General features: G+C 46.7%; 1 protein-coding gene across 1 annotated transcript in view; it reads left to right on the top strand.

The window, feature by feature from the left end:
• IQCA1 (IQ motif containing with AAA domain 1) overlaps positions 1 to 9,532 on the top strand; it is a 111,995-nt gene extending 102,463 nt beyond the window's left edge. Inside the window, exons 17-19 of the mRNA XM_030019198.1 lie at positions 820 to 997; positions 4,219 to 4,457; positions 8,981 to 9,532. Coding sequence (XP_029875058.1) covers positions 820 to 997; positions 4,219 to 4,457; positions 8,981 to 9,085 — 522 coding nt within the window. The 3' untranslated portion in view covers positions 9,086 to 9,532. The remainder of the gene's footprint in view (positions 1 to 819; positions 998 to 4,218; positions 4,458 to 8,980) is intronic.
• Positions 9,533 to 24,400: the final 14,868 nt, after the last annotated feature.

Raw genomic sequence — 24,400 nt, 5'->3', positions numbered from 1 at the left:
GGTGACTTGGATGTTAAGTCTCAGTCATTTCTGAAAAGAGGCTTCCAAGTCATTAGACGTCTCTGATACACTATCCTAACACAGTTACTCACTTACAGCTTTATTAACAGTAGAGTGACACCACAGCAATTTGATTAAGATTCTCCAACCAATACTCACTTGAACATTATCAAACATAACTATCCAATAACAGGTTTGCTCGATACTCATCTGTTCTGTAAATAGTAGTTAAATATTTGTTATAAAGTCCAATAGTAAATTATTGCAAAGAAATGAATCCTGAGTTCAAAGAGCTTGTGTCCTCAGGTTAGAGCCTCAGCAAGCTAAAAATGACAGTGAAAATTAGGGAGTGTATTTTTCACATTTAAACCATGGGTAGGAGTTGGCAGACCATAACCTCCAAGAGCTGTGAGGATTCCAGACCAGGTTACATACCCTGGCAATTTTTCTATCTGTTAAGGTTCATCAGGTGTACAGGTCCAAGCAATATTTCTCCTTGCACTGGAAATCAGGATTGCCTTCTTTAAATGAGTTGTTTCCTTCCTGCTTTTCAATAACAGGAGTAGCTAATTCAATAGTGAAAGGCACTAGCACAAACCCACAAATACCTAAGCAGAAATCAAGTGTTTACCTGACTTTCAGAAGACAGAGGCTTTCTACTGAGGTTCAGCATCTAGTCTGCTTATACTAAGTGCAACTAGACTACTAAAAGCACAAAATCCTGTTGCATGTAGCATGTCTACAACTACACCTCATTAACTCAACTGTCAGCATTAGTAACAACTCTTTCCTCCTTGTATTTACATGTACATGCTGAAGATGAACCCAAAACGACTGGAAAAGATCCTCCCCAAATTCCTTAAGGCTTTGAAAGCACAGGACAGAGTGCTGCTAGTGGGAACCACCAACCGTCCCTTCGATGCTAATCTTAAATCCTTCTGCAAAGTTTATCAAAAAATCATTCTGATTCCTAGGCCTGACTACGCTTCAAGATTTGGCAAGTATTTCAAGTCATCCTGATGATTACTACTGTTTAAAAATCCATGCTTATTTTGTCTGGTTATCCTCAGAACTGACTTTAAACTCAATTCATACCCCAGGTACATCTCAATTCCTGAAAATTTAGGTAATACTGATACAGGCTACCCCCAAAGATCAAATAATAGAAGTGCAAGTTGGGAGAAGAGTTTAAAATACTGTTCAGCAGTGTTTAACATTTTTTCATTAGTTTAGTGTGCACCGAGTTCAGTCCAAGCTGTTTTTTCCCCTGTATGAAGGATAAGAACCTATTTCAGTGCCCATTTTCTATTTTAAGCTTTTATTTTTTTTTTTTACACAGGGATTCTGAATTTGTTATTCCTATGCAGTTCCCATACTCTAAACAATATACTTCGGGACCTCTCCATAAACAGAGCCATGTCTGGAGGACTGAGTTTTGTTGCCATCAGATTCCATTTTTGTACTTACAGATTATGAGAGAAATTGTAGAGGCATCCAAGATTTTGCATGTCTAGTCTATCAAATGTTTACAGTGATAGACAGGTCCTCCCAAAATCTGACAGATTCATTGAATACCCCATAGGCTGAGACTCAAAGCTTGTAAGGAAAACAGTGTCTTTTATTAGACCAATTTACATGGCTAGAAAGAGACAAACTTCCAGGAATGCAAGTTTGTTTTCAGATTTGAATCACCTTGGAAGCCTGCAATAGCTCACCGTTGACTGAGAAGAAATGCTCCCAATTAAGCTTAATAATGTGCATCAGTTACTACAAGAAAAATGGTTGTCTGTCCACATCCTTCAGAATTGGCTGGTAGAAGGGCTTTTGTTCCTAGAAATATAAATTATTTTTTTCCTGTGGTTTAATGACAGGTATCATGTGGTTTAATACACTTTCCTGGGTACTAAGGAGTCTGGATGTGGTAACTCATGAACAGAAGGGCTGTTTAGATTCAGTCTAAAGATAATATGGAAAAAAGGTTTGGGGCTATTCAGAATGGCACCAAACACTTCAAGTTAGGACTCTCAATGGTGCGCTTCTCCTACCAGCAGCTCCTAGCATGAATATCTCTATTGATCACCACATCAAGGAAAACAGGCTCCCTTCATGCCACTGATCCAGTAGATCATGTCCCAGAACAACACAGTAGTAAAGGAAACCACCTTCAGTTCAGGGACCTCGCCATACAATTGTACCTTGACTACAATATTGCTCCGCATAGTCACCTTATTACAAAAATCATGCAACTGTATTGTGAAGTCCAGTTTCATACTGCCTTTCATGGAGGCAGCCAAGGTACTGAGATGATGCATGTTTGGGCAAGCTCAAGACAGGTTTTGACTGCCTAGCACATTGTAAATCTCTCCCACGTTCAATAATTTTCGTAGTGTGGATGGGAAATGGTTTCTAAGCAAGCTAACATGTGTTTCATGTTATGTTACAGCTCTGATAAATTGCTAACAGATAAGGGACATGAATAAGACCTAGACAACAGAGGTGATAGCAGCTGAATTTAGCTGTGTTCGCCTCTGGGGATTGAACTGTCACATTCTGGGATTCTCACCACTCATTTGGAGTAAAAAAAAGGACCAGCTAAAGGGATTTCAACTACAAACTTAAGAATGCCCCAAGAAGTTAACTCTTGACATTTTAAAGCAGATTAAACTTGTAGCTTTACTTCTTCAACATTGTCCCATTTAAGAAAGTGCCTGGCTTGCTCTTTAGCTCCAACCTTTCCTGGAGTTCAATGGAAATATGATCTTTACAGTACAGAGCACTTGTCTCCTATTCTTGACAATTTTCAGTACCAACACCCAATTTGAGAACTAAAGAAACTTGTTTTGACAGAAAAACCATGACATAACAAACATTCATAGCCACAGTGCACAGCTACCTGTCTGCTACAACCCTCCCTTTTGTTACAAACCAGAATATTCCAATCTATGCACAATGGAAACAGTAAACCTACTATGGAAATCGTTAAAGTGGAAGATTCACGGTCCTATACTGGTTTCTTGCTATTAATCACCCACCAAGTTAGTACCTCCTATTACGCATGATCCTACCTGCAGCACACAATATATGGCTGCACAGAAGTAGCGCTCACTGTTGTGCGCATCAATTCCTCTTTTATGAATTAGTGATTCAGCCAATAATTATTGAGCATAGATATAATTCAAGTGGAAGATCACAATTTGCCTGAGTGGAAAATGTACTACAAAGTTGTCAATAGTTATGGGCACAAGTCCATAGTATCGACATCGCAATCGAAGGAAGAATAAGGCAGGTTTTCTCCATTACATGAGTGCCGCAACATCCAGTACCATTAACTTTCCACCCAACGTTTTCATAATATGAGTGTTCAAACACACGATACTCAAATCACAAATTGTTTCATTCAAGAATGTTTTTAATCTCTATGCATAATACTAATTATTTTTTCCTCATGTTTTCCTATAAGGCTTCAGAGGAAAGCATAGTGAGATGGCATGCAAGTTTTACTAAGTTTCTCTGAGACAGACCATTACTTTACATAGGATAAAACAAGAAATGTTGTTACTCCTATTAATTTATTTGGGGAAGCAAAATCTCAGGCACTTCACAAACATTAAGAAAACCTTCATGTCACAGAGGTTCACAGCTAGAAGATACAAACAGGTTCACCATTTAAATAACAAGCAAAATGCCAATCACAGAAATTTACACCTGGCCTTCGCAAGATGTGCCTGCATAGCTGGAAGCCTTTGGCTTCTTTGGCTTCCAAACCAGACATTGAGTCCCCATAGCAGCCCTCAGTTCAGCAGGAGTAACTGTGATCAGGGTCGTGGAAATAACAACAGGCTGTTAATATAGCTACTTAACTCTACACACCCAAATGGGAACATTCTGGACAGGTTCTTTTTCTGTGTATACACACAAGCATATTTAAGTAGTTCTTTCCATTTTTACACACATATCCACCTCACTTCATGCACCCTTAAAGACTTTCTGAGAAGAACTGACTGGTAGCCAACAAATGGTCACTAATGGTTTAAGAACAGGGGCTATGCTGCAAATCTACAGACAAAAGAAACAGCAAACAAGGAAGATTTGAGTCTTGGCTTTCCTGACTGATATCCCTTATTTTCCTGCTTCAACTTCAAAATGCAAAAATATTTCTCCTGCTTTCCTTAATGCACGTCTTTGGCATTCTCTCTTTTTCTGGGTCCTGATGAACAGTGTTATGGAAACACATCATCCTGCAGAATGGTGGAGCAATCACCAACTTGCTGAACATAAGCTGCCTAGCAAAGGTGTCCGATGGTTTCACCCAAGGACACATCATCCAGGCGGTGCAGGCTGTCCTGAGCGAGCTACGCCTCCTACAGATGACCAGGAAGCCACTGAGGACTGCCGAATTCATGACTTCTCTGGCCAGACAGGACCCAGTGTACAAAGAGGAGGAGGAAACATTTAAGGTGACATTAAGAGCTATGTTAACTGGCTGTCTTTCATCATCCCCTGCCATGTCCTTGTCCAGGCACATTTGCTCTGGAGACCTGCTAATTCTGCTGATGGGTTGGCACATCACTATTTGAATGATGATGTATGGCTCAACAGCACCAAACACCCATCTCCCCCATTTTGGGATGTTTGGCAGCCCAGGCCGCTGGGCAGCTGGACATGCCAGGCAAACAGTCATTACTACAGGCAGCAACTCTGCACGGGCAACACGCCTGGCGTACTGCTTTGCTGAACCTACTGCCCACACCCAGCTCATGTTGAACAGAGCGACCTTCACAGGCATGGATCAGTTATGCAGGTGCCATTAGTACAACGCATTGGTCCTTTTTCTTTCAGAGCTGACATGTTCAACAAGCCTGGCTGTATTATCTTGAGAAGGCAAAAAAACCTGGACATGCAGGGTCTGCAGGGTGTTCCACATACGGATCAAGTTCTAAGCCCTTATTTTAAATTATTTCAAACCAGAATTTTCTTATAAGAGTTTTCATTTCAGGGTTAAAAAAAAAAAATAGTTTCTGCCTCAAACTCCATCCCTCTTCCCACCCTCAGGGCTATAAAATCCTGAAGGCAAAACCTAGTGCATTTGAGGTGCATTACATGTATCTCAAATATACATGGATCACCCTGCAAACAACTACTTTTTTCCACATGTAGCTCAGTAATAATTACTCTTTCTTTCCCTAGACAAGGATTATCTTTATGTAGTGGTTAATTTTGCTTTCACCATATTGCATTCGGTTTTCCTGTTGATCGGAACAGTTTAATCAGACTTAAGTACAGGTCTACCATTTATTTACTGTAGCGACTTCGGTGTAGCTTAGGGACAGCTGAACTGGACTTGAACTAGCTGAGTGCAACACTACAGTTTAGCAGCACTGACACCCCAGAAAAAATAGTACAACACTTGACTAAGGCATTTCGAGCCTACTAAACTCTAGTAAAAGCCTTGGCCACCAAACAGGAAAACCCTGCTGCGTACCAAGGAGCTGGAGGCGGCCCGCACCAGGGGCCCCAGATGGGACAGGACTTCTGTATTAAAGCCAAGAGACCCCAAAAGAGTTTTCTCGGTCCCATACCCCCTTATCTCCTACCCAGACCTGCTTATAAACCATCCAGTTCTCCTGGCTGAAAGGTTTCCTTTTCATTTTGCTCTTTGAATCCCCCCTGCTTTTGAATCCCCACAGCACCTCGCACAATAAACAGGATGTGGTTTCTCACAACTTTGTCCAAGTCTTCTTCCACTGCTAACCTGATGATAGTGCATATTTCTCCCAGCCCTGTTGAATACTTTCCAATTTCCATTTAGAGCCATTTGGCTCACTCAACATAAGCAGCATTTGTGATATTTGGCAAATTACTCATTTTTTTCCTCATGCTTCCTATCTAAACCAGTATCTTTCCTCAGGGAAAGGCTAATGGTTCAGTGTTGCAGCAAAGAAAAAAAAACCCCTATCATTCCCAGCTCCAAGTAGTAATCCATTTTTACCCTGAAACATGAGAGCTAGTATTTAGTGTGAGTTTAACTTGACAATACTATTCCACTTACTATAAATGTGCCTGTTTTGTACAGCATAAAGTATGCAGGCAGCACTTCATTTTGAACACGGCTAAAATGATACCATCCTCAGCGTCCCATGGCAATCATTTCCTTGCATTAATTACAGCCCTTAAGAAAGTATTTCCTTTTATCTATTTTAAATTTGTTTCCCTTAAATGTCATGGAACCTTGCCCCAGCACCTGTAATATGGCACAGGGGAAGAAGATTGTCAAAATGGCCTCGTGCATTAATTAACTCCAGTATCTTCATCTCTTCTTGCACAGAAGCCCCTGTTCCTGTGCCTCTGATCGTTCCCATCACTGGACCTTTTCTGTTGCTTTGCTTTGTCCTTTTTGAAGTGGGGTGGCTAAACCGCGGTATTCAAAGTGAATATTAGCACTGTGATGAATCTTTGATTTCCATTCACTGGAAACATGAATCTCCCTGTTTGACATTTATATTCTGCCAGTGATCCAAAATGAATATAAATAATGCAAAATTTGTGATAATGCGATTTCTTCATTCAATTTACTCAAATTTCTGCCCCAATTATACATGGACATTTTTTAAATTATAAATTATTGCACCAGTGATTGATACAAATCCTTACACAAAAATAACAGTAGTCCTAGAAGAGGAGCAAGGGGCAGTCCACTAGCACACTAGCTCTGCCTGGCAGTGACTGGTACAAAATATGTATAATATGTAAGAAAACCCATACCAAAGACTGTGGACATCATTCCTCCAACAATCAAACATTTTAACTCTGATCAGTTACTTACTGTCAGTAACTTATGTCTCCAGTTCAGATGCTAGTGCATTAGTGATAAATCTACTTTTATTTTAACTATATCTGGGGAGCTGACTTCATTAATCCCACATAGCAGTTCCACTAGCTAAAGAGTGAAAAGCAGCCGTTACCATACACTAACAGGCAGATTAATTTTGTGCATTGAAATATACGCACAAAGAACTGGGAAGAGAACAAGAGAAGCCATCACGAGTCACTCGGCTCCTCCTGCCACGTGCAGAGCCCTTTATCAGCGACCCAGAGCAGGCAGCGAGATGATCTCCCCAGTCTGCACCCACCAAACAGTGCTTTCCACCCTACCAAGGTCCCAGCAAGCTGTTGGCAGGGTTTTGTTGTTCTTTCCATCTCCCACTTAAGGTCTGGAGAGCATTATACCCAAGACAACAAACCTGGGGGGAAATAGTATTTCTGTGGCCTCATGGCCTATCGTGCACAGAAGGCCAGAGACATTGCTTGATTGCTAGCTACTCCTGGGGACGTCAACTCCTCCCCGAGCCAACAGTCACAACCACCACCTTGTCTTTCTTACCCCACTCATGTGAAGGACCAGAAACAACCATGTCCAGACCTCTCCCTACCCCATCCTGCATCCGTTCCCCCAACACAGAAACAGCTTGGCCCAAAACCATCTTTAGGACAGCAAAATTCAATTGCCCAGGCCCCTGCATTAAAAGCTCAGGGGTTCCCCCTAAACACCTCCCATGACACCATCTAGAAGTGGATGCGTGAGAGGTTGCACGATGTTTTAATCAGTGGAGTCAGGGTTCTTGGGAGGAGGGCTGCTCAGCTAGTTCAGGCAATTAGAGCAGAGAGCAGGGTTAGGGCTGCCCAGCAGCCAGCTGGACATTTGACAGCTCTCAGACTTCATTTACCTGCTGACAGTATTTAATCTGCAAGACAAGAGATCCAAATAGGGTGCCTGTCATCAGCCCCTTTCTGGGACCCAGAGGAAGCCTTTAAGCAGCATGACACCAAGAAGGACCGTCTGAGGCCAGGAGAGGAACATCAAGGGGTTTTCTTCCCTATACACTTCCAATACCTCTTCTCCCAATTACTTCTCTTGCTACTGCCTGTCTGTAACACATACTGGGAAACTGGACAAGGCAAATTCCTAGGGGTAGCCTTACCAGGCTCAAGCTGGAGGCAGCATTTTGGATGGATCATACGGAAAAGGCAGATTTCACAGGATGCCGCATTGATAAGAAGGGTGAAGGTGACAGGGGCCCAATCGAAGGGCAGAGGAGTCACAGTTGTGGCATTAAATAGTGGTCTGTGGTCAGCAGAAAGACATTCATTCCTGGGGCAGCACATGGATGAATACAGTCAAGATGGAAGGTATTTTATCAATCATGTCAACACCTAGTGGCATTTTAATCTCTGTTGTAGGCAGGCCTTTGTTGATAAAGGTTCCTGTACGTACATATGGGGAAAGACTAATTCCTACACACTACTAACTTTAAAGCATTGCCTTCTCCTTCACTTTACATTATTTTCACATGGCCTAGAACTGCCTTGTTGACATTACAGTCCAGGAGCTTGGCAAGTTTGCAGAGCGACTATACCAAAATCATTTACAAGTCACAGGACTGTGAACAGGCATCTGAAAGCAATAAACAGGTTTTTAATGTTCGGGGTTTGTTTTGCTTCTTAAGCTCTCTCATTGAAATAAAAACTGTCTGGATTGATTTGCAGAGCCATGAGAAGTATATGCTTTGTCTATTGCCAAGTTTCAGACCAGAGGGAGTTTTGACAAGAGCTATATGCCTCGGAAATAGGGTTGATCATAGAAGTTCTAACATTTCCATAACTATAGCAACACAAATGGCCCAGCTAAGTATTCCTGTTAATGAGACACAATTCAAGCAAGCAATTGCTATACTTCTTGTTATAATAATGTTCTCAAGAGATGGGAGGATTTCATTTCTGCTTCTCCACAAGCCAGCCAAGATTTTAAGAGGTGGGGTTTTTTTAAGGATTGCTTGATTGTACTAGTGAAAAGTTTAAATGTTGGTGTTGGTTTTTTTGGGTTGGGTTTTTGGGGGGGTTTTTTGTTTGTTTGGTTTTGGGGTTTTTTGTTTGGTTTTTTTTAAGTTTTAATAAAACATACACGTGCTTTTTGATTCTCCAGGCTTGGTATGCCAAGACACCACTGGGTAAAGCACGCATCAAAGCACTGGCAGACAGTAAGAAAGCAGAAAAAGGAAAAACAAAAAAAGGAAAAGGGAAAAACTAACTTCCTCAAGAATTTTGCATCTGGCAATACCAGCCACAGCTCTACTTCATGGGAAAGAGGAAGACGTTAGGAAAGCAGACATGTCAGAATAGTGCACCCCAAGTTATAGGTATTCCAGGAAAGACAATTCCTTTCTGAATGAATTTTTAAAAGTTAAAAAAATCAGGCAAGACATCAATGTGACATGTAGCTCTCAGAGGATAAAGAGTTAATGACCACTAACTTGCTCAAGCATTATTTATTCTAAGAGATTTTAGGGGGCAGAAGGGTTCATTACTCAGGACTGTAACATGCCATCAACTTTTAGGCTATACTCATTTATTTCAGCAAGTAACTCTCCTTAAAAATTGATGTCACATTAATGTCTTTCATTACTTTAATATCCTATATGCTTTATAAAACTAACTGCTTTATATATCTGTAGGTCTAATGTGTTACAGTTCTCAATAAAACTATTACAGCTATAAAGACTGCTTTTTAATTGCGATGGATTATAAGACACTTAATGCAATCTACCACAAGCTGAATATTTACATAGTCACATGAGGACCAGCACTGTTTCACCTTTTGATGCCTTATCATGGACAAATTCATACATGTGGATCTTAGCAGAAAACATTAATAAGCAGCACAAAAGCAAAGCAGTCAGGTGGTGTTCATTTTGGTGGATGTCCTGAAAGTCTATTTTGCAATAGAAAACAGTGCCCAATTACTTTGTTTGCACAAATAGCAATGTATCCGTTGCTTAAAACAAACCCCGTGTGTAGCAAAACAGCAGCTGTAATGGCAATCTGGAATAGGCCTGTTGAGCTTTCTAAAAGGTTGTTTCATGCTGTGTTAAACCCAATCCACAGAGACCTGCTTCAGCTTCTTCTAAATCCAGTCCTGCAAGCTCTGTTTAAGTAGCCCACTGGTGAAAGTCTGCCCCATCACGTTCAGACCCCACGCATGAAGCCATGCGCAGATGCCGCTTGTGGGACCACAGCAGCTCTTTCTGTGTGCTTGAGCAGGAAAACCTGAAGCTCTGTGGCAGGCATGCCTTCTGCACAGAAGGACCTAAGACACTTGGAGGCAGAGATTTCCTGGTCTAACGCTTTGATGTAGTGTCTCCTACTCAACAGGGTGCATTAGGCCTAATATTGAAATATCACAAATAGCAAGTGCAGGGAACTAAACCGTCTCAGAAACACAATGCCAATGCACCAAGTGGTCCATGATAGGATTTGATAGTGTTTCAGTTGATAGGCAATCTTGCTTGCGCACAAATCAGCAATTTTGGGGACAAGCTATTTCTAAACGGTGGTTAGAACACCCTAAAGCTTTGGAACATCCTACATGACACTGATGGAGCCAGCACCGCCTTTATGTCAAGTGTAGGATCTCATTCACCAGAGTCTTCTACAGATAAAAGCCACAAATACCTGTTTTCACATCTAACTGCAGCCTACCTATGTTGACTTGACAACAGGTAACTGACAATACCTGTTTTAACTGGAAACACAAGGCACACCATCCCCAGGGAGTCAAAGGACCTCTCTGTACCTTCTCTATAGACAGACGGCGAGGTAGAGGAGGGCTGCATTGCTGTAGGAAGCTGCTCAGGTTTCCTCCAGCCCAGACCAGGCCAACCTGCCTTTGTAGGAGGGCAGGCTGAGGACAGCACATCACACATACTCTGCCAGTTACAATTCACTCTGAGTATAGCACTGCTCACTGCTTATTAAGATCTTACTGATAGGTCTTCTACATAAAAGGTAATGATCACATTTTAAACATTTCTGCATCTTAGTACTATCCCAACCCCTTACTCCCCTGGCTTCCCCTACTAGAACAGTTATTTCATCAAAAATGTGATGGCAAGTGACTTGTAGAAAACGTGCTCTTACCCAGAGTGTCAGTACACAACATGATTTAGGACAGAAACCTTGCAGAAAGATGAAAGACCACCCAAAACCTACTCTAACAAAGCTTGCTCGAAGGGGATCGTATTGAGCCTCTCCTGCTCCTAAGAAGAAATCCAATGGGAAAAGATGCTCCTGGAAACAGCAAAGTCTGAACAAAAGCCCAGAAAGATTCCTGCAGGCAACTAATGGCACAGAAAACGATTCAAACAATCATATCATTGAGCGCAGCAGAGGGAACTGGATGGCTCTTGTTAATAAAGTGAATTTTCTCCCTGGGGGAAGAATAGGCTGCCATGCTATCACAGCACATAGGATAGAGCCACCCCACCTGGGGCTTTTTGTGGTCCTCTGTGGCTACATTTTGCTGTCCGGTACAGGGCTCCCCTGGATTTCAGCCTTCCAACCTTGAGGCTGCATCTCTAGCCCTGCCAAGGGGATCCAAACAACAGGAGAAGAGATGCTTACTGGATCTCCTGTGTGCTACACCTCAGGATATTAGTGCTGTACACAAGTCCTTCCCCCAGCCATCCCGGCAGTAATCCAGCTGCTGGAGCCTTGTCATGACCCGCACAAGGGACTCCGTGAGTATGAGCTGCCAGCCCCTGGATTTAATCACTTGCAGCAGAGCAGCTACGAACTTTGGCTTTCTTTTCTTTAGTGTTCCTTTGCAGACGCTTGCTTGGGGCAGGCTGCTGGCTTCCCAAATTTGGCAGCACATCCGAATTAAAAGGTACTCTTCAACTTCACCCTCGGTGAGGAGAGCCAGAATCTCCAAAGATGTGGCAGGGTTTGTGTTAAAAACCTCATCTCTGCTCTCATCTGCAAGAAAACTAATTTGGATAATTCCGTCCTCAATCTTGCCGACAGTGGAATACTCCTCTCCACAACAGGTTTGACAGCAGAATGTGATGTGATGAAAAGACCGCATTTAGGTTGGACGTAAGCAAGCCCATTAACTAATATTTCAGCAGGTTCAGTGCAATCTCAATAGCAAAGTAACACGCTGACTGGCAACATCCATCTCCAGGGCATGACTCCGACCCCATGCAGAAAGGATGAATGAACCTCTAACCATCCCAGGTGTGCTTGGCAGGGCAGAAGCCTGCAGTTTTTCTCCAGTATTCACCAGTTTATGGGGAAAAAAAGCACTGGGGCAATTTAGCCTTTAGGTTTAGCTTGCAACAGTGGCTGCTTTCAGCATAAACTGCATTTCTTCCCCCCCCCCCCCCCCCCCCAGCCATGGAGAACTGGAAGCCACAGCTGGTGTACCTACAAACAGCTCTGTGGGTGCAGGGGGGTGACAAAGAGGCAATGAAGCAGACAAACTGTGCCCTGTGTAGCTGCCAAGCCCTCGCTCTCCTTTAGAGCCCTCTCGGCAGGGGGTGGGGAAGGAAGAATGAGGAGCAATTTTAATGCTCTTTATAATTATTATTACAGAAAGTGCAGCTACTTGAAAATGAAGCTGTTGCATCAAGCAGAGCCAACACACTAATTTCGGTATCAATAGCTGAACTATTCAATTAAGCAGCCCTAGCTGGACCTCCAACACCTGTCCCGCTGTGAGGCTAACAGTGCTCTCACAAGCAACACTGCTAGAGATGCTCTACCAGGCCTGAGTAGGGCATCTCTACCCAGAGATCTTTCACCACAGAAAAAAAAAAAAGATTGTGGCTTTGCTAAGCCCAGCTGCAAGGCAATTGTGCTCCGCTTTCCAGCCAGAGCAATCCCAAAATCTGACCAGGGAGGAAAATCCCTTTTGCTCCACCCTGTCCCCTACTTAGTTTCCAGCAAGAGATGAGTTTTGGGGGATGGCGGAGTGCCAGGCTGCTTTGCCTCCTGGTGTGGTGGTGGGAGGTAATCCAGAAGCACCAGCAAAGTTGAGGAAAGAAGCTGTCACACTCATTTATATATGTAAGTGATCTAGAGAATTATCGGCTAAATTATTTAAATGTCCCATTACTATTAAATTACTGGGCATTCATTGTAAGAACAGTCATAATACAGTAACTAATTTGGTATTAATGTGAATGTCAGCGTTTCATTGCAGTTATTTTGTACTTCATCATAAGATAATTTACCAATAAATTAATTGGCTTAATTGCTTCCTCCAAACCCAGGAGAACTACATATGACATGACTTTCTAAAAGTGTTCATGCTCACTCCCCATCTTTCTGCTTTAACCACACCAAGTGGGAACCCCCCTTTGAAACACTTGGGGAGGAACAGCCGAGAAAGAGGGAGCAAAGTGTGACTTCACTCTCCCAGAGGCAATAAAGTCTTGGCATAACCCCGTCCTGTGGATTTTAATGTGCTTTAAATATAGCCCCTGAGGCCATGCTTGGAGCAGGAGCCCGGGTTTCAGCGCCAGCTTTGCGGGGTCCTTGGTGGTGGGCAAGGAGCACAGCCCCAGCACCCTGCCTCCATCCAAGCACCTGGGAGCCATTCTTGCCCACCTCCCCTGTTGTACAAATTCCCCTCATCACCTTTGCCTCCCCAAAATGCCAATAAACTCCAATCCCCATCACCTGGGCATCAGCCAAACCAGCCGGAGCAGAGACTCAGGCTGCGGCTGACAGACCTGCTCCAGTTGGAAATAAGTTGCTATCAATTTGCCCAAGGCAAAAAAATTGCCATAATCAGAATTTCAGGTGTGTAGGGGATACCCTGCCTCAGATGAGATGTCTGCCAATTGATTTAAACCCTATCAATAAGCCTGAGAAACAAGCAGTTTACCATAGCGCTTGGAATAGGATGAATAAGAAACCAAAACCAAGTGGAGCCTTAAGTCCTGAGGCATCACCTCCACACTGCTCTACAGCACCCACCAAGTGCCCAGGGAAGAGCTCCCGCCACCCCAGTCTCTTTGCAGATTCTAGTCTCCATCCCGGTTGGCATCCGTGCCGGAGATGCCTCTACCTCCCGGGGACAGAGCCGGCCGAAGGCAGCCCCAGTCCCAAGCAGCCAGGCAGGAGGGCTGCATCCTCGCAGCGAGGAGGGAGGGAAAATGGCCCTCGCTGGGTAAAAGGCAGCAGCCGCCGCCATGAAGTCATGCTTTCACGATGTGCCTCGAGTATTATTAGGTCCCTGGCTTATGTCAAGCGCTCAGGTTATGCCGCTGTGGCCAAAGCCCTTTAATCAGACACTGTAACTCCTGTTAAAAGCAGTGCCAGCCCTCGTCTCTGATCCCTGCCAATTTTGCATGAGCTATTTTGCCTTGCTAGCCTGTACCGATTTAGAGATAGGGTTATTGGGAGCAACCGCTGCCTTCCTGAAAGCCGACTCCTCCAGCACCGGGATTTTACAACCAGCACTGAAGCTCTCTGGCAACCGCAGCGAGTCTCCCAGAGCTCCCGCCTCTCCGTTCCCCAGGAGCTTAGGAAAAGTTTACTGCCGTTTTCTTCTCCAGGAGATGGAAAAAAGCTCCATCCAAAGCACAGTGGGTAAGGACAGCTGTTTTCTCCAGTTTCTTGGTTTAAATGTTTTTTAACAAATTTACAGGGCTCTTTTGCAAAGCACTGGGAACAGATTGCACCGGCCTCAGCGCTTTGGCACATGCTCCTCCACCATCAGGGAGAGATCAGCCCAACTGCAAAATGCTGCTAAATCTTTATTTATGATAATTCACCCCAGTCCTGGGCAGTCTGCATCACGCCGGGCTGGCAAACAGTCCGACTCCAGGTGGGAGCAGCCCAAGGGAATACATCTCCTTCCAGCACACCCCAGCCAGAGACAAGTCCCAACCACAGGGCACCTGTTGTAGCTTATTGTTTAAGTTGCCATCAGAATTAAAAAACAAGCCGACATTTCTCAGCAAAACCCCCCAAATGTGGTAATACAAAGTGAAGCTGACTGTTCTATTAACTCCCATCCTGCATCAGCAATTTTCTAAAGTGTGGAAACATTATAATTGACTTTTCTGCTAGTAGCAAAATGTCATTTTTTCTTAATACTTCCTAAGTCAGTAATGCATTTCAAAAGCCTCCAATGCCACTACCACAACAGGACTTACAAATTAGCACATTTTCAGCTTTTCATTAAACACAATACCCAAAAAAAGTCTCATCATATTAGGGTTTCTCTCCTCATTATTGAAAGTACTGCGACTTTGGCACTTCGCGCAGCAAATTATAATGCACTCAGCCTGGGTCCATTGTAAATCAGGGCTTCAAAAAAGGTGTCATGTAGTCGGGCCCTCTTTAAGCACTGAAAATATTGGAGTCTATTTGAAAACGCCTTATGTAGTCTCTCACTAGCCTTGCAAATCATCACAGCACCGGGTAGATCTTCCTTTTATTTTTTGCCTCGTGGCATCAAGCCATTTCTATTCCAACCAGAAAAAGAGGATTATTTCTTGCTGGGATTTCAAGAAAACCCTACACCTAAGATAACAAGCTGCATAAAATCCCCAAATCATTTAGGGCTCTCGTTCAGCTTTGCACAGCTTCTGTGGGGCTGTCCTCTTCAAAGGAGAAGGGGTTTCTCCAGCCAGACCCCTAGCTCGCCGCCCTGGGATGCCCCCAGCCAACGATGCTTTTCAGAGGCCACCGCGGTGCAATCAATGGCACAGTGCCTACGCGGTTCCGGCAAATTCCCGAGCTCCAGGCTAAAATGTCGCTACTCTGGGAGGACGCTGCAAAAGGGCCGTTTCTTTTGCAGAGCAAACAAGCACCATCCCATTTTCATGTGCCGTCACCTCTTGCAAAAGCACCGAACGCAGCCTTGGTTGGCCTTTGGCATTACAGCCCTCAGCTAGAGTACCCTTTCTTGGCAGAGGGGAAAAAAAAAAAAAATAATAGGGTTTGTGCCAGCATGGGAGCAGGAAGAGGCTTGCACCCCACTCCTGGACGCCCCCGAACCAGGTGCCGTCCCAGGGCAGGGCACTGCCAGGCGCTGCTCCCACCTACCCAGCAGCCTTAAGGCCAAATGATGGGAAATGCAAACGCCACACCCCTTCCCATTTTCTCAGTCCTCCAAAAAAAGGCTAGACGCATCCCTAATCTCTGCACGACTTCCAGCGATGCCAATGCTGTGCAGTTTCCCATAGGTGGGATGCCCCTCTCCTTAAAAGTATTCATGCTTTAAGTTGCTCAAACTAGCAAGAAAGTCATCATTAGTAAGACAACAAAGTGCACCCAGAAGCAAAGGGGAAGAGAAGCATGAAGTAAGGCTGTTTGCTTCTCAGGAGGGCAGCTGCAAGCCAGCAGCAAGGTAAAGGGCATTTCCTAACATCCTCTTCTGGCTCCCTTGCTTTAGTCTTCTACTCTGCCTCAGTTTCCCCATCAGAGGAAAGGCAAGCAGCAGCAACGCAAGGCAAGCATTAATGCAAACACTGGGAAAGGGTGAAGGACATCTCACAGCACAGGCAACAGTGGCACCAAAGCCCAAAATAAGCAGCAGAGAGCAAGGAACTGGAACAAGGAGGACCTGCAGAGGACAACCGGATACTATCATTGTAAAAAAAAAAAAAAAAAAAAAAAAACAAAAAAAAACCAAACACAAGGAACTCACCTTCTCTCCCTCGCAGCATCTACAGCTTCTGCACGGATGTACTTGGTGTGTGGACCACAAGAAAGGAAAATGATTGTAAGCAATGCTTTGCCCAAGAAACCACCCAAAGCCCACAGCCAACCAGTAAATCCTAGGGAGCTCAGGGGCTGAGGCTTTTCTCTAGCTCGGTGGATCACCTGTAAATGGGAAACCCAGGCCACCTGCTGCCCTCACAGCAGGAGAAGCTCCTCAGCTGCTGCAACAGGCCAGTTAGCAAAGCCAACAGGGCAAACAGGTCATGAAGCCTGAGGACCTCAGCTGGTTCTCCTCCACCATTTTCTCTAGCAGGTGTCCAGGGTGAGGTCCCAGCATCCCAGCATCAGGCTGTCACAGTGGAGTGGGACTTCTGCTTCCTAAGTAAAAATAACTCAAGATCAAACTCCAGGAAGGAAAAAAAGATGGAGAGGAAAGAGAATGGGCTGAAACAAGAGGAGAAACACCAAGAAAGACTGTTTGAAGAGCAAGGGAAAATCTAGGCATCAGCCATTAAGACTGGATACCGTGTGATGGGCCAAGCCCTAGTGTAAGCTTGCTGAGAGGTGAAGGTTTGGGTGCAATCCTGTCCTCGGAGGGGTGAATAGACTGGAGGATTAGCAGGAGGAGATGGAAATCATGCAAATGAGCCCTTTGGCCAGCAAAGCCAATAGCCCCACTCAGCACAATGTTTGGCTAAGTTACACCCATAATTGCTTTAATTAAAGGTGCACTCAGACGGGCTCCATCCCAAATGCCATTGCTCAGACGGCTCCTGAAAAGCCTCTCAGCCAGCGCCCTTCGGGTGGGTGATGGGTAGGGAGAAATACAAAAATGCACCAGGCCAGCCCGAAATCTGGGGACTCGGTTGCATCATTTCAAAGCCTGATGGATGCCTGCGCTGGCATGGCGGCACCCCCCATCCTACCCCCCACATTAGCCTAAAAACACCCATCAGGGAGCAACCCCTCCTCTCCCGTCGGGGTGGGTTGGAGGGGTCGTGTGTGCGGGCACACCGTGATGCCACCTCATGGCTCAAAAACCCGCCCCATCCTTGCGTCATTTTCTCCAGCCCAGCCAGGAGATGCCTCCATCCCCGAGCCCCTCGAGCGGGGTCCTGCCCTGAGCCAGCATTTCATTTTAGGCTTACAAAGCCATCCCCGCTCCATCGCCAAGATAAAGCTCCCAATTCCGGGATGTCCCTGACCCACCGGTGATGTGTCACCCCCGCCAGCAGGCAACGCATCCCCCTCTGCCCGCTAACGAAGCTTCTCGCGGCGGGGTGGCGGGGGCAGCCCAAAGCCCTGTCCCCCCTGCCATTGCCCACCCAAGCCACCCTCCACCTTCAGCGGGGAAACTCCTCGGTGCTGAGGAGGGCAGGGGATGCGGCAGCGGGGGCAGCGCGCTGACAGCTCACCGCGCCGGGTGCTGCTGATGTGACGGATGGTCCAGGTGCCGTGGCCGGACCCCGAGAACCGGCTGCCTCGTCCCACCGCAACAGCAACCTGTAATTTCCAAGGCGGCGTTTCCAGCCTGTGCTCCGCAAGTGATGGGAAGGGGCGGCAGGAATGAAGGCAGAGCCGAGCAGGCAAACCAGATGGCTCTCTCGTTAAAGTGCAGCTGCGCCAAGGAGAGGTCATAGCTGTAATGAATCGGGCCGAGTCCCCACTAATTAATGCTGACAAGCAAAGTTCAGATGTGTCCACTGAAAAGGAATAAATCAATCCCCCAGAAATGGATATGGCCAATGAGGGATAGTTGAGTTTGTTCTTCTGCATCCCAGAGGGCAAGCAATTATCTCCATAACTTTCTAGTTAGGGTGCACTTGGGAAACACATCTTCCGATCCATAAATACCTCCTTTCCACAACTACGTTACACTTTCAGGTGTCAAAAGCTAATTTTTCTGAGGAGCAAAACAGCATGGCACGAAACCGAGTGAAGGGCTTGTTGAAGCTCGTGGTGCCGTCCAGCTCCTCTGTTTCTACGTCCCGTAGCTTTTTGGCAAAGAAAAGCCTGTTGGATGGCAGCGATGCTCCTGGTGGAGATCCAGCTAGGGAATGGGGTGAATCTGCTTCAGTTTTTATGAGTTTGGGGAAAGGGACTGGGGCTTGAGTCCTGAGGTACCCAGCACTGACTCCTCACCCTATAATCGTTTATAAGTCCCTTTTTAGGTGGTCAGCCTGTGAGCAGTGGTGTTTTCATGTAGCACATCACACTCCTGGTGTCTCCCATCCCAGGAGGGGGTCCTGCATTACAGACCCTACAAGGAGCCTCTAATGCTTTCCACCTTCTTCCCTCCCTTTACTCCTCCTTCCTGGGACCACAGCCCCCCCCCGAGGGATGCCATGGTGGGACCCACTGGCCACAGGGCACCTGGCAAGTGGGGAGGGGGTCACCCACCTTGCACCCCCCCTGCTCCGGCAGCCGTGGGAGAGCATCGACTGCAGCGCTGGCTAAACTGAGAGCAAACCCGTGCCGTGGGGATGCTAAACCTTCCCCCGCCTCAGCTCACCAACAAAAATGCCTGCATGACCCCAGTAGCATTTTTTTGGGGTGCGCAGAGCCATTGCCACCTCATGCTGCCCTATGAGCCACTTTGGTCAAACAAGATATTTGCTCTGTCCTTCCATCCCACCTTTTATATAGGACAATGTTATTTCACTTGTGTCCTTTCCTCTTCATTTTTTCAGCAGACCCAGGCAAACTGAAAACGAAAACAATGCTCCGGTGCCATTAAACAGCAGGCAGAGCCCAATCCCCCGCTGAACCTAGCAGTTTTGAAACTTTAATGGCAGGAACAAATTTTTTTTTCTGAGCACTTGAGAGATGCCTCTTGGGTTTGTGTTCTGAGAGCTGGTGGCAAGGCTGGTGGCATCTCCTGGGTGAGTCCCACAGGACAGCTGCTCTCCTGCCCTTTCCCATTGCACTCAACCTTCACAAAAGAAAACTGTCCCTGCTTTTCAGAAGAAGGTTTGTTGTGCAGGTTTCTTTCCAGCATCTCCTTTATCACCACCTCTTTCTCCGCTCCTAAGTCCTCCCAGGGGTAACCCCAGCAGGGCTGGTGGTCTCTATAGCCGCCATAGGTGGGCAGGTGCTTAGATTGCAGCCTTGGGGCATCAAAGCTTGAGCTGGGCATTAACAAAGAGGTGTTATGCAGCAAAACCAGCTTTCATGCAGGGAGGGACCAGCCCTTGCACCTTGAGTTAAACCCTCTTGGGTACAACCCGCAAACCATCACTACCCAGAAATTACAGCTTTGCCATATGCCTTCTAAGAGAAAGGGGTAATAAGAGGAAAAAAAAAATGCAAGGAGGAACTCGAGTCCCCCACATCCCCAAATCTAAGGCAGACCGAGCTGAAAGCTTCGTGCCTGCCACTCACCGAGAGCCTTTTGCAGCCCAGAGCAGCAGAGGCACCGCAGTCCTGTGCCTTCCTTTGCCAAAGGGGCTCTAATATTTTAGGGTAAAACGGGGAAAAAAAAAAAAAACCCAAACCACAACATTTACAGCCCACAAACCAGCAATCTCAGGGGTGATAGCTAAAAATAACCCTGTCTCCTTGCTGCTGGAGATGAGGGGTGAGCCACTAATTAGCAAATGCCATCACCCAGCCTTGTACTGTAAGGGGACCGTGTGATGGAGGGTCAGTCTGAGATGGTTTTCCAGGCTGGCACTCAGGGTGACATTTCACAAGCACATTACTGAGGGGTTAAATAATTGGTAGGGCTCCCCTTTGCCTTTAAAAGAGGATGCACACCAGGATTGAATTCCCAGGGGATAATTAACACAGCTGCAATTCTTCAGGGCGAGGGGGGGGGGGGCTAGTATTTTTAGTTAGGCTAAGAGCTATAGTTATTTTATTCCTGTAATTGGTGGAAAAAGGGGGGGGGGGGGAAGGAAAGCACTGCACAGTTATGAGAACTGGAAAGGGTATTTTTTTTTATTGAATTGAATTATTTATGTTTGACAAAGAAGGGCCACTATAAACCCGCATAGCACAGAATACCTTTTCATATTATATAGAGCTGTTAAAGGGAAATGTTTCGGCACTATTTAAATATTATCTAATTTCCAATAAAAACTGGACAAAATCAATGCAGCCTCGGGATGAGTTTATATTTCACCAGGTGGCAGTTTTTAAAGGAGAACTGGTCCAGCAGCTCAGCCGGCTCAGCTCATGCGATTGCATCTGCAAAAGTTTTTTTTGGGGGGGGTTGCAAAGCGTGACACCCCCCCCCCCCCAGCCCCGGCACAGAGACGTGCGTCTTCGTGGGCGTCAATCCTGCGGTCTGACCCCCTCGCTCAGCCACCAGCCACATAACTGAGCAGTGCTGTCACATGGACCAGGGAAGGGGGGGTGGGGGGGAAAGCACTGAAAATATAAACGTGGGGACATTTCGGTGGCAGGTTGGCTGTTTGCAAGGTGGCACCTGGCTCCGGGAGAGGAGATTAAACCTCCCAGCCCACGGTGCCTGGCTGGGGATGGTGTCCCAGGGGGGAGAAGCAAGCATCACCTGGGAGAGCCGCCCTCACGCCGCCGTCCCTCCAAGGTAGGCTTGGGCAACTGATGGTTTATCTCGTGGCGTGGTGGCCTCACCATCCTGCCTGCCCACGGGATGCTCAGCATCCCCTCCCCACAACCGCGGGGTACCGGGGGTGGGGGACGCAGCCATCACAGGGAGCTCCGCCACTCAGCCAGCTCATTTTAATTATTTTGGGAGGTGAGAGGGGGTGCGAGCTTTCAATCGGTCGGGCATTGCAATTTGCACTTGAGAACAGCTGGAGGAGGTAGTACCTCGGGCTGCCAGCCTTCGGGCTCCTTCGCCGCGCTGGAAATTTCCCTGGAAAAAAAAAAAAAAATGCCATTTCCCACTGCCGGAGGGCAGCTGTAAATCACGGCGCGATGCCAGAAGCTCTCAGCTCAGGCACATCTGGACTCACTGGATTTTTTAAGGCAGTCTCATGGTTTCTTTGAACCGGCAGGGCAAGTTATTGCGGGCTGAAATCTCCCCGGTGTGAGGACTAAGTTGTTATGCGGCAGCTTAACTTGGGGAACAAGCTCACGCTGAAGTCATTTTGCTTCTGTGTATCGTGCTCTTTCATGTGCCAGGAATGAGTTTTCCTCATAATGTGAAGCCGGTGCAGACAATTTAAGTCATTATTAATAGATACACTTGATCTGAGGAAGTAAAATGCTTAATGTTTTGTTAAATGAGGTGTACTCTGCAAACAGTCGCATGCAGGAAGAAGGTTAAGATGCTACCCTCGTGCTAGAAATTAATGAGTGCGAGGCTACTGCTAATGAAGTGCTCATCCTCGCCAACGTTTGGGGCCTGATTCTGTGTGGAAACATCTCTACTGAAGTAAGGACACATAAGGATGATCCCAGGCTCAATTTGTTGCAGGATCAGGCCCTCAGCTCCTCAGGGTCTCACCGTGCGGGGACCGGGATGCTGGGAGGACAGGTGATGCGCCCAAGGCCATGCAGCACGGCAGTGGCAGAGGAGAGGGTAGGGCTGCAGGGTGCCAGCCTTCCTCCACCACCCAAAATCGCTGCCCAAAGGCGACAAGTAGTTTGTAAGCAGTTGAAAACCCCCATTTTCCTTTGAAACCCAACCAGGGACTTCTCCCCCTCTCCTGGCCAGCCCCAGGATGCTCCGCAGGTGTCCTGGCTGCCAGCTCCTCTCTGCAGTAAATCACTCCTGCCTGCACGGCAGCGTTCCACTTAAAAACACAGAAATAGCGTTTCATCCTGACATCACTTTCCACCCATCGGTGGAAAAAGCACTTGACTTGGCTGGCAGGAGCTCAGGCTTGTGGGTTTATATGTGCCACTCAGCTACAAGAGGACTTTTTCTTTCTACTCTTGCTGGCCCTGGCTATTTTTAACCCCCTCCGTCAGTGGTGTTGTTAATCCTGTCATTACCGTGACCCAAGAAGTGTTATATACAAATAGACACTGATTAAAAGGCTCACAAGAAGGGGTCACAGGGTATTTCAACACACTCTCAACAGCAGGTTGATGCCAGACACACACACACATACACACACATACACACACACAGATCCCTTGCAAAATTAGCCCACGTCTGACCGGGAAGGTCTAGACTCCTTGCTAAATATACCCGGCTGCCAGCGTGGGAGGTGGTCCATGCCGCGGGAGGGCGATCCCCTTGGCACGTGAAGGCAAGCTTCCTCCACGCCGCTGTGGAAATATTACAGGGTTGCTAATGAGCAGAGAGGGAAAGCGAGCCAGGGCTGCAGAAACACGACCCAGGACAAGTCCCTGGGGAAAACGATCCCAGTCTGTGCCACTCCCTGGGTCTCCAAACCTTCTCCTGCACCTGCTAAGGGTCCCCAGGGGATATTTTTCGTACCAAAGCAATGCTTTGAGGAGGTGGTTAGGTTGATAACAGGAGAGTGAAAGGGCACAGAAAGGCTGGAGGTAGCAGAATAGCAACAAGTGCTAAAAAAGAGAAAGACGAGGGGATCTGGAGGTTCAAACCAACCAAGCAGTTGTGGACAGACAGCCAGGTGGGAAGGCCAGCCTTCAGTTCAGAGGGAGAAAGAAAATGGGAGAGACCACATAGGTTGACCTCAAATTAGTTCCCACTGCAGCTGTGAGTGAACCGGGACCCCAAGGCAGAGGGGTCCTTCACACAAGGCATTAATTTACACAAGGACCCCAAGTCAGACCCCCCCCCAGCTCAGCGTGACCCCATCCTGGACGGACACACTGATTTTTTGGTGGCTCCATGCTCTTCCCATGGTCTCCGGGGCCGGGCAGCTGGATGTCACCACAGCCCTGCTGAGGAAACCCCCAAAGAAACCTCCGACGACCCCCGCAGTGGCGGATGGGTCGCTCTGGGCTTGGCACAAGGATGCTCATGGTCACCTGCAGGAGCCCAGCAAGGTCCCCGCTTGCAGGGGGGCATGGAGAAGGTCCCGAACATTTCTTCCAGGTTGACTCCACACAGAGGGAACCACGAAGCATTTCAGCAGTCTCTCCACATCTGGCTGCTTTGATAGAGTTTAACATCTTCCTGAGATCCCCTTTGATCGTGTTTATTCCCTGAGGAGGTGGAGGGGGAGTTGTGTCGCCCAGAGCCTCCAAGTCACGAGATGCCGAGGTCTATTCTCGTCCCTGCCGCGGACTTCTCCCGTGACCTTGAGGAAAGGAGCCACGAGCCTCGGGGCAGCGGGAGCCAGGGACGCTTGGCTGGCATCTGTCCCTGTGCTTAAATGGCAACAGAGGCTGGGCCTTTTCTCTCTCCTATACAAGGCATTGAGCCCCTGCCAAAGCCCTGGGAGGATTTGTACCTCGCTGGCCTTTGCCAAGTGCTTTGCATCCCCGCAGGGACACGCCAGTGTGCCGGCCCGCGTCGTGTTGACCACTAATGTGATGCCCAGATTTTTCTGTATAGCAACCACGAGACTGGAAACAGGTATGAGTGCCTTAAAGAAAAAAAACAACAACAGTGTTAGGCAGAGAAAAAAAAACACTTTCTCAGAGCACACAAATAAGGTTAAACCACAACAATGAGGTTGGGCACACAGGAGCTGACTAAATTTCTTTTTTTTTTTTTCCCCCCCCTAAACGCTAGGCACCAGTTTCCTCCCAGCCTAAACACTCACGTCTCAAGCTGCTGCCTGGACTTAAACCGGCAATTTAATCCAAGAGGTGCTGCCACAACACAGCCCAGTGACCGTTTGACCCTCATTGTATCGCGTGCCCGTTATCATCTGACCCCACCGGAGTTATAAATACAACAACAATAGAGCCTTAACTGGATTATAATTAGACAATGAGCCCAGGAGGATGGAAACAATGAACTATAAAAGCCCGTCTATCCTCCCAGCTAGGACCTACACACACGGGAAGCAGTGGA

Source organism: Aquila chrysaetos, chromosome 6 (assembly GCF_900496995.4).
Source record: "Aquila chrysaetos chrysaetos chromosome 6, bAquChr1.4, whole genome shotgun sequence".
In the NCBI taxonomy this organism is placed as follows: domain Eukaryota; kingdom Metazoa; phylum Chordata; class Aves; order Accipitriformes; family Accipitridae; genus Aquila; species Aquila chrysaetos.
Note: the sequence above shows the minus strand (reverse complement) of the source record. Positions and strands in the feature narration are given on the sequence as shown.